General features: G+C 38.3%; 1 protein-coding gene across 1 annotated transcript; it reads right to left on the bottom strand.

The window, feature by feature from the left end:
* Window positions 1-10,738: 10,738 nt before the first annotated feature.
* Window positions 10,739-14,121, bottom strand: LOC129105134 (anterior gradient protein 2 homolog). The gene is made up of 6 exons (XM_054616035.1): window positions 14,025-14,121; window positions 13,740-13,803; window positions 13,031-13,083; window positions 12,280-12,356; window positions 11,893-11,956; window positions 10,739-10,830 (listed from the first exon to the last, which is right to left on the bottom strand). The coding sequence occupies exons 1-6, from the start codon at window positions 14,119-14,121 to the stop codon at window positions 10,739-10,741; spliced, it is 447 nt and encodes a 148-aa protein (XP_054472010.1).
* Between the last annotated feature and the right edge of the window lie 1,230 nt (window positions 14,122-15,351).

Genomic DNA, 15,351 nt, shown 5'->3' on the forward strand with positions numbered 1-15,351 from the left:
TACAGCAGGATCACACCACCACTAAGCTAAAGGAGGACTAGTGTTTGGTATGATGACATATTGTAGTCTCAATTAACCACTTGTTAGCCACCACCTTTTTATGGCGTATTTTATGGCATGGAACAAAGCTTGTGTTAGAAGACCTTATTTCAATGATCAAACCAAAACACATTCAAAAAACAGATTTAGTTTTGAGGATTGAGGAACAGAAATTGCAAAAATGCTGACTCATTTCCAGATTTTAGGACTCATTCCAGCATCCAGAGGGAGAGGGACTTTATTCTCTACTCGGGTAGACATTACTCCAATATGTCTTTATACAGCAAGTAGTTGTTTCCTGCTATATTAACAACAACTATATTAATATTGTCTAGAGAAACATTAATAGTATGTAGCAGAGTTCATTTCCCACTGAAATGTAGTGGGATGAAGTCAAAAAAAGTAGCACGTACAAGAACTACAAAATTGTACTATACTGCACTTGACTCTGGACGTCTTTATAATGCATTCCTACGAAACAGAGTGACCTTAACTGGCCAACACATTGTTGCCGTCTGCCATGATCAACAACACTGCCAGTGTTGTAGGTCAAGGTAAGAACATTAATTTGGCTTTAATAAAACAGTAATCATGCATATAAATTGTCAGAAAGCCTCAAGACTACATACCTGAAAATGTCAATCATACATTAGCCATAGTTGTACTGCATCTTTAACCTGTCATTCTATTTGCCTAAAATTATGCATCCAGCAACAACTGAAGATCTCCATTGGATCAGGCAAGTTGAAACAGAAACTGCACCTGCACCTTTATTTAAATGCACCCCTGCATATTGTCATCATCCTCAGAATCTATTCACATCTCACAATTTTTTTCAACTTTTGTTTAGTAATCTGTTCCACAAGTGACCATCCTGAAATAATTAATAATATATAATTATAGAATAAGAGCTGCACGGTGGTGTAGTGGTTAGCACTGTCGCCTCACAGCAAGAGGGGCCCGGGTTCAATTTCCGGGCTAGACAACCTTCTGTGTGGAGTTTGCATGTTCTCCCCGTGTCAGCGTGGGTTCTCTCCGGGTTCTCCGGCTTCCTCCCACAGTCCAAAGACATGCAGGTTAGGTTAATTGATGACTCTGAAATTGCCCGTAGGTGTGAATGTGAGCGTGAGTGGTTGTCTGTCTATATATGTCAGCCCTGTGATAGGCTGGCGACCTGTCCAGGGTGTACCCTGCCTTCGCCCATTGACAGCTAGGATCGGCTCCAGCACCCCCGCGACCCTTAACTGGATAAGCGGTTACGGAAGATGGATGGATGGATGGATGGATGGATGGATGGATGAATAAATAATCACATTCCATGTTCAGCTTGGTTTACTTGCTGAGAAGAACATTTTTGCAGACGTAAATTGCGAAACGTGTTTTGGTGTCAATCAGACTCAAGGTGAGGCTGGATTAGTCAGACAGGAGCGTCTCATGCATTTTACTGCTGTTTTTTAATCTTCAACTCACACAGGGAGTGAAGTCAGGTCAAATTTTCTCTGTGCGAGTGTGTCTGCAATACTGTTTAATGTTAGAGTAAGGAAAAAAACACCAAATGGTATCATTGTCAGTTGTTTGTTAGTCTGAGTGTCATCTGAGAGGAAATTTGCACTTTGAAAAATGACCCCACATTTATCTATAATAATACTGAACACCAACCTACAAGCAGTCCTCATCCTTTGTGGATAAAGTAAGATCTGAGAGAAGTCTGGAAAAGCCTGTTTAGCAGGAAAAGGTAGAAATCGTCGTCCAGTCAACAGAGAATATTTTCCAAAACACAGAGCGTATGTGTGTCTGTTCAGTCTCCCAGCAGATGCCATCAGATCAATAATAGATCATCACATCAAGCTCTTTTTTAAACACATTGCGCCCTCCGTGCTCATAACTCCGTTGACATGATGAAAGCTAATGGAAAGGAAGATTCAAACAGTCACAACAGGCGAACACAGCCCGGACCAAAGCATGTTAGAATATCTCCAGTCTTCAGTAATTCAACACCCATCTGCTGAGTCTTGATAGCCGAGCTGCAGTTTATGGAAACATTAACAGTATCACATCGATCCAGATACATTTTATACAATGTCACGTTTACAATAGCCAGCAGCCATGCACGTTGAATATATATCTTGGGTAAAGCATTAGTGTCAGATATTTTATTGGCTTGTAATAGTGCGCTTAATCAGCTTGGTGAAGTTTAACATCAAGTTCAGCAAACTTCTACTCTCTGACTATTATTGGACCCCGGTCTGTTGCTTGATGAATGCGATCGACTGCGCATTTTTGTGAATCATCAGTCATGCTGTAAACTGTGAAACATATTTCGATGAGCAGTAAATATTTAAGCAGTCACACATTTTGCTGCAAGACATATTTCGATAATTCAACACCGGATTCAAGCTTTTTACATAATCGTTGCAGTTAGAATTTGAATTGAAGAGCACACACATGTACACACATGTAAATACATGCAGTACAGTCGAGAATGCAAGGTACGAGTGTGAGAGCGGGGGACAGCAGCTTGTGCCCCTGAGAGAAATGACAAATCATTATCTCTGGTCCAGGGGTAAACGGGAGCCACACTCTTTCAAGGCCCACATTTCCATTTCAATTTTCTGCTCAACAGAGTTGATATATGTGGCGAATCACATGGCAAGAGACGGCTCCCCACCTCGGCCCCTGGCTCCATCCTCCTGTTATTCACCGGTGGGAGTGTCTCTGTGACCTTGTGTCTCCCGGGTGTCTTATACACTGATGGCGTCACACCCATTGTCACCGAGTCCACCGCAAAAAAACAGACGAGCGAAGAAAGTCTCTGGGTAAAAGTGTGTTTCCAAACGGAAAAATAAGATCGATGATTCCATTGAGGGGGAACGTGTTTCATAATATGAGCTGAAAATGAAGATAGAAGAGATAGTGGTAAAAGAAGATGAAACTGGCCTAACTAGAAGCAAATATGGCAACACTTTCTATGATGCCCCTGTCTATAATGCCTTATAAGCATTCTTATAATGAGTTATAATCTTCTTATAGCACTGTATAATCATAGTTATAAGCACTCAGAAAAAGTCATAATGCTTTATAACAATAATCAGAACACATTATAAAGCATATGTAGATGTATTAGCTTAAGGATCATCATAGTTCTTAATTGGTGGTCACCATAGACAATTCTTTTTTGCAATTCCCATAGTTATAATACAAAATATTATTTTAATAACGCATTATAATCACTGTAATAATGATTTAATGTGCTTATAGGTGGTCATTGTTTGTCTTAAAGGGATAGTCTGGGTGTTTTGAAGCAGTGGTAGCAGCAAAACTTATTTTAGAAGCCTAAAAGGAAAGCCTCACGCCCCGGCCAAAGCAGTAGCTTTGCTCATGTGTCAGTACTTCTGTCTGTTTCTTCAAAGTGTGGGAGTGCCGACCGCCATCAACTGTAGAAAAATATACGGACCATGGATAAGGACATCATACAACCCCCCACTTTAAAACACCCAAACTATCCATTTCAGTAAAGTGAAAAAAAACATCATTAAATCTATTCAAGAACAACACACAAAACATTAAGATTAATTTCTACTTTACTTAAAGCAAACAATGACCATTTATAGTAATTTATAATCCCATTACAATACATTATAACAGTCATTATAATGCAGTGTATAAAGATTATAATAACCACTATGGAAATTGTAAAATACTACAATCCATTAAAAAATCCATACTTGACCTTTTAATTCATTATTAAAATGTACTACACCTAAAGACCTGCTTAGAAAAATGCCATAATAGGTACAGTGAACAACTTGTAGAAAGTTGTAACACAGCCTGTTTTCACTGCTCTAAACTCAAAAAATACTTAAAGTAGCCCTATTATGCTTTTCCACTTTTTCCCCTCTTCTTTAGTGTGTTATATATATATTTGTACATGTAAAAGGTCCGTAGAGTGTAAAACCTGAAGTCCACGCCTAAAAGGAGTTACCCTCCCCCTCAGAATCACTGCTCCTGAGCTGCCTGAAACTGCTCGATTGAATTCTCTCCTTCACTTCTGTAACTTTATGAGGTCACAATGTCACGGAAGTCACGTAAAATTCCTTCCGGCTTGTTTGGCCTTCAAACAACAAAAGAGAGAGATGGAGCTGGAGCTCTGGAGGAAGAGTTTTTTGAAATGTGAAACGTTGACCAATCACAACAGAGCGGGCTAGCTGACCAATCAGAGCAGACTGGAGGGAGGAGCAAGTGCTACAACGGAGCGTTTCAGAGAGAAGGTGAGAAGAGGTGCTGCAGGACAGCCAGGATGAGAAAAACAAGGCAGGTTATGAGCATTAACGCATGTAAACATGTTGTAACTGTAACTTGAGATAAGAATATGCACTCGGAAAATAACATAATAGGTTTAATAAAATAGGGAAATGCATGGGGAGCGACTGCCAAACAATGTAGTTTGAACTCAGAAGAATGCTGCCTGGCACAAAGTGAGAGAGGAACATAATGAGCTGCAGTGGGACATACTGCTGCAGATTGAGGCCTGAGGTACCTACCATCAGATCAACATTAAACAGCATTTTGTGACAAGTGAAAATAAGTTGGGGTTTTTTCCACTTTACTTCACAGGCAGTAACACTTTAACAAGTTGTGATTTTGAAACATTTCATAATCGGAAGAAAAAGAAAAGTTGTCCATGTTAAGATGATTCGTGGAGTGAAGGAAACAAGCAAGTACAGCCCCGGTGGCTTTCATGCTTTATGCAGTATGTCTATACACAGTTTGGTTGCAAAGAATGAATGATTTAATTGAAGGTTGCAATGCTTTTTCTTGAAAAGAAATGTAATCAAAACATTTTCTATGGTTGTATTTGGAAAAATGCAGTTCATTTTTGATTGTTGCTTCATAAAAAAACGAAATGTTAATTAGGAATCTTGGGAGTCTTAATCATTATTGTGTTGCCTTTTTGCACAAAGAAATCCACAGTGCGCTCCCAAAATGTTGACAGAAAATATGAGAAAAAAAAAAATGTCTTCATTCTGTCGGTGCTGGGGCCTTCATCTGGGAGCATCAAATTGAAATATCTTAATACTTGCTAAACTAATAAGTATGAAATGGATTTAAAATGCCACAGAAGGTCCGTCTTGTAAAAACAGCTTCATTTTCACAGGCCTTTGTCTGTAAAATAGCACAGGTGACCCTCTCTTTTGTTGTCATCTTTATAGAATTACAGAGAGCAGATCTATAAGTTAGTACTACTGTTTATGATCCGACCAAACTATACTTTGAGTTTTCAAAATCAGCTAACAAGAGGGCTTCCCACAGCGTAAATTAATTGACTCAACATTCACAAGTCGGGCTGGTAATTGCTAAACCATCTCTTTGGCCCCGCGTTCACACTGATACATTGTAATTTACTTTGAGGTGATGCTAAGTGTCGCTGCGTGTGTGAGAGGAGTGTAGATAGGCTAAGTATAGAGAAGAAAGTGTCAAAAGGAGACGCAGATTGAGCTTATCTGTGAGCTCAGGCGTCCTTTGTCAGAGCAGCTCCTTTCTGTTGAAGGCTCTTTGAACCTGACAGAATAATTAAAAAAGGAGAGGGGGGATGAAACGCTGACATTTACATTTTGACCTTTTTGATTTACGTGGCGAAAATTGCTTCCCGTTTCCTCCAGAACACATTATAATATCAGTCCACCCTTGTATATGTGTGTGAATAATGTGGGTGTATGTGTGGGTGTGTGTGTGTGTGTACAACTAAGCGTTTAAGTTTGTGTTTAAGAAATGCATATGCGTTGGCGTACATAATGGTTCTATATGCGTACAGGCAGTGTGTATTTATGAGTGTGTGGGAAAGAATAAAAGAATAGATTCATGGCATATTACCCAGCCCATCTCCTCATTAAGGAGCTGTTTTCCAGTAAGCGGGGCTCTATTTGAATAGCTAAATTGTCCAAGCAGTGTGCAAACGAGGACTAATAGCCCCGTGCCCTTGTCACAAACGGACCCAAAGTCAAACTGAAGAACCTTGTACTTGTGTGTGTGTGTGTGTGTGTGTGTGTGTGTGTGTGTGTGTGTGTGTGTGTGTGTGTGTGTGTGTGTGTGTGTGTGTGTGTGTGTGTGTGTGTGTGTGTGTGTGTGTGTGTGTGTGTGTGTGTGTGTGTGTGTGTGTGTGTGTGTGGCAGTGTATATTCTGTAAATGCAAGAGTTCCTGCTCTGTTATTCTAATGTCCACCTTGGTGTGTCTTCTTTTAGAAAAGTAGTCAGAGGGAAACTTTTGCACACTAGTCCCAGGCCCATGACGATGAACTTGCGTGAATTATGGCCGTGACTTCTGGTTATCCTTGCGAGAGTTAGAGGTGTCCTAGGCGTCCTCCCTTTTCTTGCAAATAAATGATATGGGAACGGATCCTTTCACATCTTCAACGGGATAATATCATACTGCTGGCCTCTGCTAATCCAAGAAATAGTTGGACACACAAGCCATGAGGAGCCAGCACCCTCAATTTTTGGCCTCAGTTTCAGCTTAGCTTCTTACATTGAATATCTTAGTGTGAACTGTATGTGAACTGTTTACCTCCTGAATATTAATATACAATGCATGTAAGACAAACTCAATAAATCTTTTGGCCTATTATATCATCAACATTGTTACAATCTTTCATTGTTCAGAATAAGCAAATGTTAACAATGCACAGACAAAATGTCTGGGAGAGTGATTTAATTCTCTGCTACGGCAGACAATACTACACTATATCTCTATAAAGCTATTAGTTGTGTGATGCTACATTAATGCTCTGAATGTCGTATAGACTCTATACGACATTCAGAGCATTAATGTAGCATCACACTGTGATGTTTATAATGTGGGAACTTAAAGGTTCTCTATACTATAGAGAACCTTTAAGTTCCCACATTATAACCCCCTTGTTCTCTAATGCTCTCAGTCCCTTGTACCTATTGGTAGGCCATGTACTGTGCTGGTACACCATTAGTAAAAAACATGACACTGTAGATTGGAAAGAATTGAAAGAAGACAAATGAAAGCTTGAGGCTTGCAGTATAGGTGTGGAACAACCTTGTGCTTTAGGGGGCAAGTTTAGACATGGTGAAATGTGTTTTGTCTATATGGAATACAGAAATATGGTTTCTCAGTACGTTTTGTGTTCACATTTCTGTTTAGGAAGGTTGTCTAGGCAGTTACTTGTTAATAAGCTTTTTTCCTGTTTTATTTCAACTAACACCCAATGATTTGTATTTTTTGTCAGGTAATGGTAGACATGCTTCATATACGTAAAGCAAAATACAACAGTTTTTTTGGAGGGATGAAGTGCTGGAAAGCATTTTGGAAGCAGAATCTCTTTCACAGAGCACTGAAACAGCACTGCAATGAGCCAGACAGGGAATTGTGAGGCCAAGGATATAGGAAAGTCTGAGTAGAAAATACATTTGTTATGAACCCAGGAGTGTAGGCCTATGAAACCTATTTCTTGAGAAAAACATTTGGGGGAAATAGTTAGAAATTCTGACGAATCATCTTGGGTCCAAATGAAAGACAGGAATCTGAAAAACATGGGGGGAAAGCAGGCACACAAGGAAAAATGGAGAGAAAATGTAACGAAAGTGTGAATAATTTAATCATTCCTCCGTGATCAGTTCCTTCAGTAGATGTTAAGGAAACTAATATTAAGGAACCAAACTTACTGACCCATTTTAAATGCTCTCTGTTTTCTGCTTTTCTTGTTTTTCTGGGTTAAAAGGATGCATCTTATTAGTTATAATAAGATTTTGTTTTTGCAGAACATTCACTCCTGCTGATGTATGTCTGCACCACTCGCTGTACTCTTTTTTTTTTTTTTTTCAAAAGGTGGAGGCACAAGAATGCTCAACACAGTGCGGCTGTTACAATTAAAAACATCTCATTAATCCTAGCTATGACGGCAGGAAACTGCATCTGGGCCATTTGTGGTGTTGCAGCACGGTCCCATTCTGTCGAGGCCTGAGCTGTTAGGAAATGGTATTTTTTGCAGTTGTCAGGGAGGACCATTTTACAGGAGCAACAGAGGTGCAGCCCAAATACATGTCTTTAGAGAATTGTCCAGAAAAAAACAGATCAATAAGGACTAAACGTAATGACTGACAAGCTTCTGGAGATGCTTGACGGACACACAGTAAATAAATACGTAAATAAGTGAAGTACAATAAATATAAATGCACTAAAAGGACCATAAACTGTATACAAGGTTATATGTATTAACATACAGTAGCCTGTATGACCTGTGCTTATGCTCTAATTAAAAAACAGCATTTAAATCATATAATCAAAGCTAATGAATATCCTTATTAGCTTTGACTATATTACAAATATGGTTTTAGTGTAGGAAGTAATATCACCTTGTAATTCTATATTATACTGCCACTTAGTGGTTAAAACATGCCACCATGTGTGAGATTTTTCACTCAGTGTCCACTGAGATTGTAAAAAAATATATTCACTTCAACACAGCATTTTTTAAAGGAAGTCCACAGAGTTCTTCTGAAAACGTAGACCCAGATCTTCTGAAGTAAGGCTCACTTTGACTAAATATATGTATAGTTTATCCTCTTTTGTACTTTATGTTTTCAAAATATCCGCTTCTTAATTAAATGTTAATAAAAGGGGCAACTGACAGTTGATACAAGAACCGTAGAGGAAGAGTTTAATGTCAGTTAATAAGCGTATGTCCCAAAAGCTCTAAGTACAATACTACCATGTTTTTAAAATTTAACATTGATTTTTATTTAAGTTGAACCTAACAACTATGAGTTATTTAGTTATCAAGCATGCAAGCCCCAATAGCACTGGGATTCTATGAGCATAATTACTATGGAGAAACAAAATAGACACTTTACTATGAATCACTTATTTCTGTTTTATTGAGCTCTGAAGAGCATGTAAACATCAGCTGCTACAATGATGATGGGTTGGAGAGAAGTCCGATGTCAGATTGAACCAAGTTAGAGTTCAGTGTGCTTAATTTTTTTGGCTTTCTTCATGTTTTGGGCCACTGTTGAAAGAGAGCAGACAAATTAGAATATGCAACATAACTCTTTTCTCCTTATGATAAAATACTCATTGCAAAAATGTCCCATCAAGTAAAAACATTTTAGACATGAGCTTTCTTGTACTTGAAAACACAACCTAACAGGTGGCCGTGGCCACTGGCCATAGAAATGTCAATCTGTGGAACCACTACTATTGTTCGTACTGAAATATCTCATCCTTCAGTTGAATGGATTGCTATGAGATTTGGTACCTATATTCATGGTCCCCAGAAGATGAATCATATTGACGTTAATGATCCCTTCAGTTTATCTTAAGCACCACCCGCAGGTCAAAGTTATCTAGATAACTCAATTTTTACTTGATGAATTGATACTGCATTTGGATGATATATGCATGGTCCCCAGAGGATGAATCTCAATGATTTTAATAGGTTATGTGTGAACTAAAATTTTACATTTTGTCTTGAAACTTTGGAGTTTAGAATAAGCATCAAAGCATACTAAAGGAACTGTAACAAACATGTCCCTTGTATTTGAACATAACCCCAAATTTGATAGAATGGCCAAATAAGACAAAGAAGACAAGTAGTTGAGTTAAGTTAAACAGCCCTTGTATAGTCACAGCTATGAAGACAATCTCACTTACATACAGTAAATACAGTTTTTGAAGTGCTATACAAAACACAGGTGCTGTTTCTTTTCACTTCAGGGTGCTGAGCTACAATCATTGTTTGACATACATACAGATACTGCTGCTGTATGAAGGTGTGTTTTCTATTATTAGGGCCTGAGCATGAAAGTGGCCAAACCGGATATTCGCCATTTTGGAATTTTGTTTGTTAAATACGTATTTTATATGAACTCTTTCTAACTCACCCTAGAAGGTTTATCGACTTGACTAATTTGATGATAAATTGTGTATAGACAACTCTAACCAGATGAGGCACTTTACATTGTCCTATCTGCCCAAAGTTCCACATGCTACATAAGAGAATGAAGGCATCCACACCCATATTGAGTCATGGTCCTAGCGTCACCAACTGACAACTGGAAGCCTTATATTACAAAGATCATCCGATTAACATGACATTTCCGTGGTGTGGTCTACACAATATATACAGAAACAAGACGTATGAGTAGTGTGTATTCTCTAGCGCCACATAGTGGACACAGGAAGTTATAAAAAATGTCACAAAAAAAAAAGATTTCTTGCGCACACTACATGCAGGAATTTACGTTAAAGCTGTTCGCGCAGGAAATGCACAGCCAATTCAACAAGCATCTTGCCATTATCCCCAACCTGCACAAAAGTGCTAGGGCCAGTTCATCACTGCTTGCCGCTTTCTTTCCAAATTATTTCTCAAAGTACATCTCTGTGTTCCCAGGGCAGAGTGAAGTTTTTTTAATAGTTTTAAGTGAATTTGTCCCTATTTTGTTCATTAATAATCATAATTTCTATAAAAGTGCCCTTCTATAAATAAAACCTCATTCTGCAAATTGGACAAGGATGTGTGGAAAATTACAAACAATATCTCTAAAAGCAAAATCTCTCCCACCTCGCTGTCAAAATATAGAGGGAGGAAGATGAGGGTTAAAAATAGTGTGTCTTTTCGTTGCTGACAGGTGATATTTGCGCCCCCCCCCCCCTTTCATCATAGAGAATGGACAGTCACTCACAGAGTTTCATGTCAGCCGGCTCGTAGGTGTAGAGGTGGCTGTTGAACTTTCCAATAAGTTCAGTGCGCACAGTCTTGGATGGATCTGCAGAGAGACATGTCACACACATAGACAGAGGATCAACATTTTCTGATGATTGCAATAACTGTTGGGCACTTTGGTGATACCTAGTTTTTCTGTAACAGCCATTAATAGCAAGTAGCAGTGAAAATATGAAATGACAAAAGAAGGAGAGCAAGCGGTGACAGTTAAAAAAATAAAGTAAGGACAAAGATGGCAGGTGTCAGTTTCAGCGAGGAGCCATGTAGTGATGTCTCAGCCAAATAAGTGGGTATATGGGACTTGGTGGTAAAATAAAATCTCCAGTTCTCCCAACACTTCCCACACCATCAGTAAGAATTCACAACTACTGAGTCTGTAAGCCTGCATTCCTTTCCTTCTCATCAGCTTTATATATGCCGTCTGTAAATCGTGAATCCTTATTTTTGGAAAAAGGACTTTAATACTTCTTAAAAACTCAAAATTATTATTGGGGAAATTCATATTTTCAATTGGCTGTCCTATTAGAATAAATATTAATTAAATCAATTCTAAATTATGATCAATTGTAAGGGTGGGAATCAGAGGCCCCACAATTCGATTTTATGACAATACATGAGCAAACGATATGATCTTATTGCGATCTTTAAACATTTTGTGATATTCTGAGTCTTATGCAGTTTGTCAGAATCTGTTTTATCTAATAAAGAAAAAGCTTTCACTCTGTTCATCTATCTTCAATCCTTTTTATTGCAGCAAAATGTGTTTGTCAGTCTAGCAGACAGACTGACCAACATTGTCATGAAAACTCGTCATAAATGTTGCATCGTGCACCTGAGAACTGAACAGTTTGTATTACAGTCTACATAGTCCAATCCCTCTGACTTTACCCATGACCGCAGCAGAAAAAACTCAGCACTATCTAGTGGCCCGAAAATGCAATAGTTACCAAAGGGTTTCATTTGTATTTGCAATGTTTATAATTTATATCATAAAATATCAATCTTTGGCGTCCACGTGTTGATACAGTATTGCCATTCAAAACATCGCGTTACTATGCTGTATTGATTTTTTCTCCCACTCCTAATAAATGGTGTTAGTACTTACCCACAAAGAGGATTCTGGGAACATAGCGACCATCAGGGCCCATATCCTCGTCTTTAGTCTCTTCCTGTAAAAAACATAATTCGTCAATTTCTAGTATAAAAAAGAGGGCATAAAGTATTTAGTGCCTAATATTGTCCACTAGATATTTGACTAATTTATATTGCATATCATATTACGAAGTGCTTACAATAATGAATACAGAAAATAATATGTTTAAACCAAAAAGAAAGGAACCAAAACACAGCTTAAAAAGAACTCCATGTCATTACATCACCTCTTTATATCAGTCACTCACTCAGCATGTTTTACTACTTGCTCTAACTTGTACACGTGTACACAGTTTTACGCTGACGAAAACATTTCCTCATATTTGCCCATTCAACTTACCAACAGGTTGAGCATAATGAAATCCTTCTCCGCCATTTTCTGGATGGCCTTATCAGCAGCAAATGCCTTCTTCAGCGCTGTTAAAAATAATTCAGTTTAGCTTGGATTTGAGATTAGAAAACCGAACTGGCTTTAACGTCATCATTATAGTAATACTTCATGTACTATAGAATGAATGTGGTTGCAACAATAGAGATTCAAAAGGGATTAGATCATTTCCAGATAACACAGATTGTGATCATAAACTTCTGCCGCATTTTACTTTTTGACAGACAGGCAAGTTAGGAACAAGTTTTGCAGGCGTGACCTAGAGAGTATGCACGACTAGTTTTCTTGCCAGAGATTACGCAATTTAAAAGTTGTACCCAACTTATTTAAATTGTCCTCGAGTAAGTATATTTCAGTCGTGAACCAAACTGAGCAAAGAGGAACACTGATATGTTCCTGCATTCAAAGGCAGGCTGTAAAATATTCTGCTTTATTTATCAAACCTGAAGAAAGTCAAAAGTAAAAGACAGATTTTGCCCTGTAGGTGGTCTTTATCGCTTATCAGTTAAGAAATGCAAGTAGAGACTTCCATTGAGCCTACTTCCTCAATACCAGCTGTGTGATTGATGGATATGACCTGCTTGGTTGGCTAGGTATTATTGAGGAATGCGCCCATTGTGTTCACCATGAAACCAAGCCCAAGTCTGTGTTAGACAACAGTGCAGGGTGTGTGAGCTGTGATAAACCAGAGTGACTGCAGTACCTTGGCTGTGCGGGCAGTGGTCTAGATGATGGATGACCATCAGAGGCTTCTTACTGTGAGAGCAAAACCACAGAGAAACAACTCAACACATTCCTCAACACAATGAGCACAATGATGGGTGTGTATGCAGTATTACACAACACAATCCCCTGAGATATCAAAGTCCCAAGGCCAGATTTGAAAAGAATATGACATATAAATCATGTTATGTTTTTGTCTTGCTTTATTCTATTAGTAGTAGCTTGGATGGTGTTCTGCAGTATACATTGTTTTAACCCAAACGTGAATCAGAAAGTCGTACTCCTTATGCATTAGGAAGAAAATATGTCCTGTTCACAGAATGCATATAAGTGTGGTTTGATAGGATATTCACAAATATATATAACAACAATAATATACAGTGTGTTTGAGAGGATTCTCACAAGATGTTTTCTATTCAAACTGTTAAAATATAATTAAAGCATGGAGTCCATAATTAGAAATCAGTATTTTTATGAGCTGTAGGTGATAGGTTTCTGCTTTCTGTGTAATCAAGCGATAGTGATTCATTTACATGAAATCTGTGACGCCCCAACTTTGAGGATGAAGATCAAGGAAATGAAGCGCACACATTGCACTTTCACATTTACATTCTGTTCCGACAGCCAAAAGTCACACCTAGACAGAATCAACTAATATTCAAGGCTGCTATCAATGTGTAGATTCTTACCGTTTGACCATCTCCGACAGGCCCTTTTCATAACTTTCGACCCATTTAATGCTATCCCCCCATCCTGCAGGACAAAACAGCAAAAAAAAGTCAACACTACTGAATATGGCACACTACCTCATGGTTCCTATATATTACCTAAATCACTTCAATGACATTCTCTATTCAAATTCAGGACTTTATTTGTATGTCTTGTGTCTTGTGACAGCTTTACATTCAGTGAGTCAATGACTATTAAGAAGGAGGATAAAGCTGTGCAAGCTTGAAAAAAGGAGGATCACCCACCTCTTGCCAAGGACTTGGGCGTCTCTTTCTTTTTCTGTGGTTTACCGGCACATGCACAGATACCAAGGATCAAAGCAAACAAGACCCAGCGAAGCATCTTTACCTGTCCTTCGAGAGAACTGCAATGACAGTTAGCAATTAGATTAGAGGGAAATTCAGTGAGAAGCTGCAATTAGAAAGACAATTGCTGACCCACTGTGACCACAGGGTTTATTAACAGCACTAACATCAACATGTCCTCATAAACAGTTCTTATGATATCTTACGGAAAGGTTTCTCCTCATATTTTAAACCTGTGTTAAATTCCCAGTCATTACATAAGAACAGCCTGTGTAGATATCTGCAGTTCACCTTTTCCTCTGCAATGCCAACTCACCAAACAAGTTTAACAATACTGGTATTCAAACGGTTAAATAGTGGCAACAGTAGCAATAGTTAAGAAAGAATTCCTATACGCTGTCTTCATATAAAATCTGTCTCATTAAAATCTCTAGCTGCTACCATGTTATGATCATTGTGGTCATTTTTGTGAGCTGTTACTCTACACATATTAATCACGTTTTCGTATTGAAAATAAAATTGTTAGTTTTTATTGCACTGTTGGCTGACTGACTGAATCTTGATATTATTTGAACAAAAACTGATACATCACTGTCCCATTACTATAACTTTAAAACAAAACATCAGTGTCAAAAAGTAGGATTAAAACAATCACAAATGATAGGCCTCTAGCTTCTATGAAAACACTTTGGTAATTTCTATAGAAAAAACGAATTCCTAATTCAAGCGTTTCTGACCCTGAAGTCGCATACGGTATATGTCTTACCTTGACAGCACGAAACAACAAGCGCCCGTACCTATCCTTCGATATACTGTGTGTTGTCTTTTGTCAGGTGTGTTTTCTAACAAGTGAACTCACCAAACAGGTAGATCAAAGCAGTGTGCTATGATTAAAGAAAGAAATCACTCACTTAAACACACACACTGTTTGACCTGCTAGAACTGAGATGCAGAGTGATCCAGACTAATTGATACTAAGCTGGCTATCATCAAAAAACAACTTGTTAATTTTGTATCACACTGGGGGAATGGTTGATGTTACAGGAAAGTAAAATCATACTAGCAACAAACCACTAGAGGGCTCAGCAATACACTGTATGTATCGCTCTACCTGAGACATCTATCTAAACTACTGATCTCCTCTGATTGCTGACCTTAACAGCCAATGGCAATATTTTAAGGGATTCATAAAATCATATAGGCCTATACATGGATTTTGGGCTATTAAAGGAGGTTTAGCTCAAAAGGGCATACTCAGTTTTACAGA

This window comes from Anoplopoma fimbria, chromosome 16 (assembly GCF_027596085.1).
Source record: "Anoplopoma fimbria isolate UVic2021 breed Golden Eagle Sablefish chromosome 16, Afim_UVic_2022, whole genome shotgun sequence".
In the NCBI taxonomy this organism is placed as follows: domain Eukaryota; kingdom Metazoa; phylum Chordata; class Actinopteri; order Perciformes; family Anoplopomatidae; genus Anoplopoma; species Anoplopoma fimbria.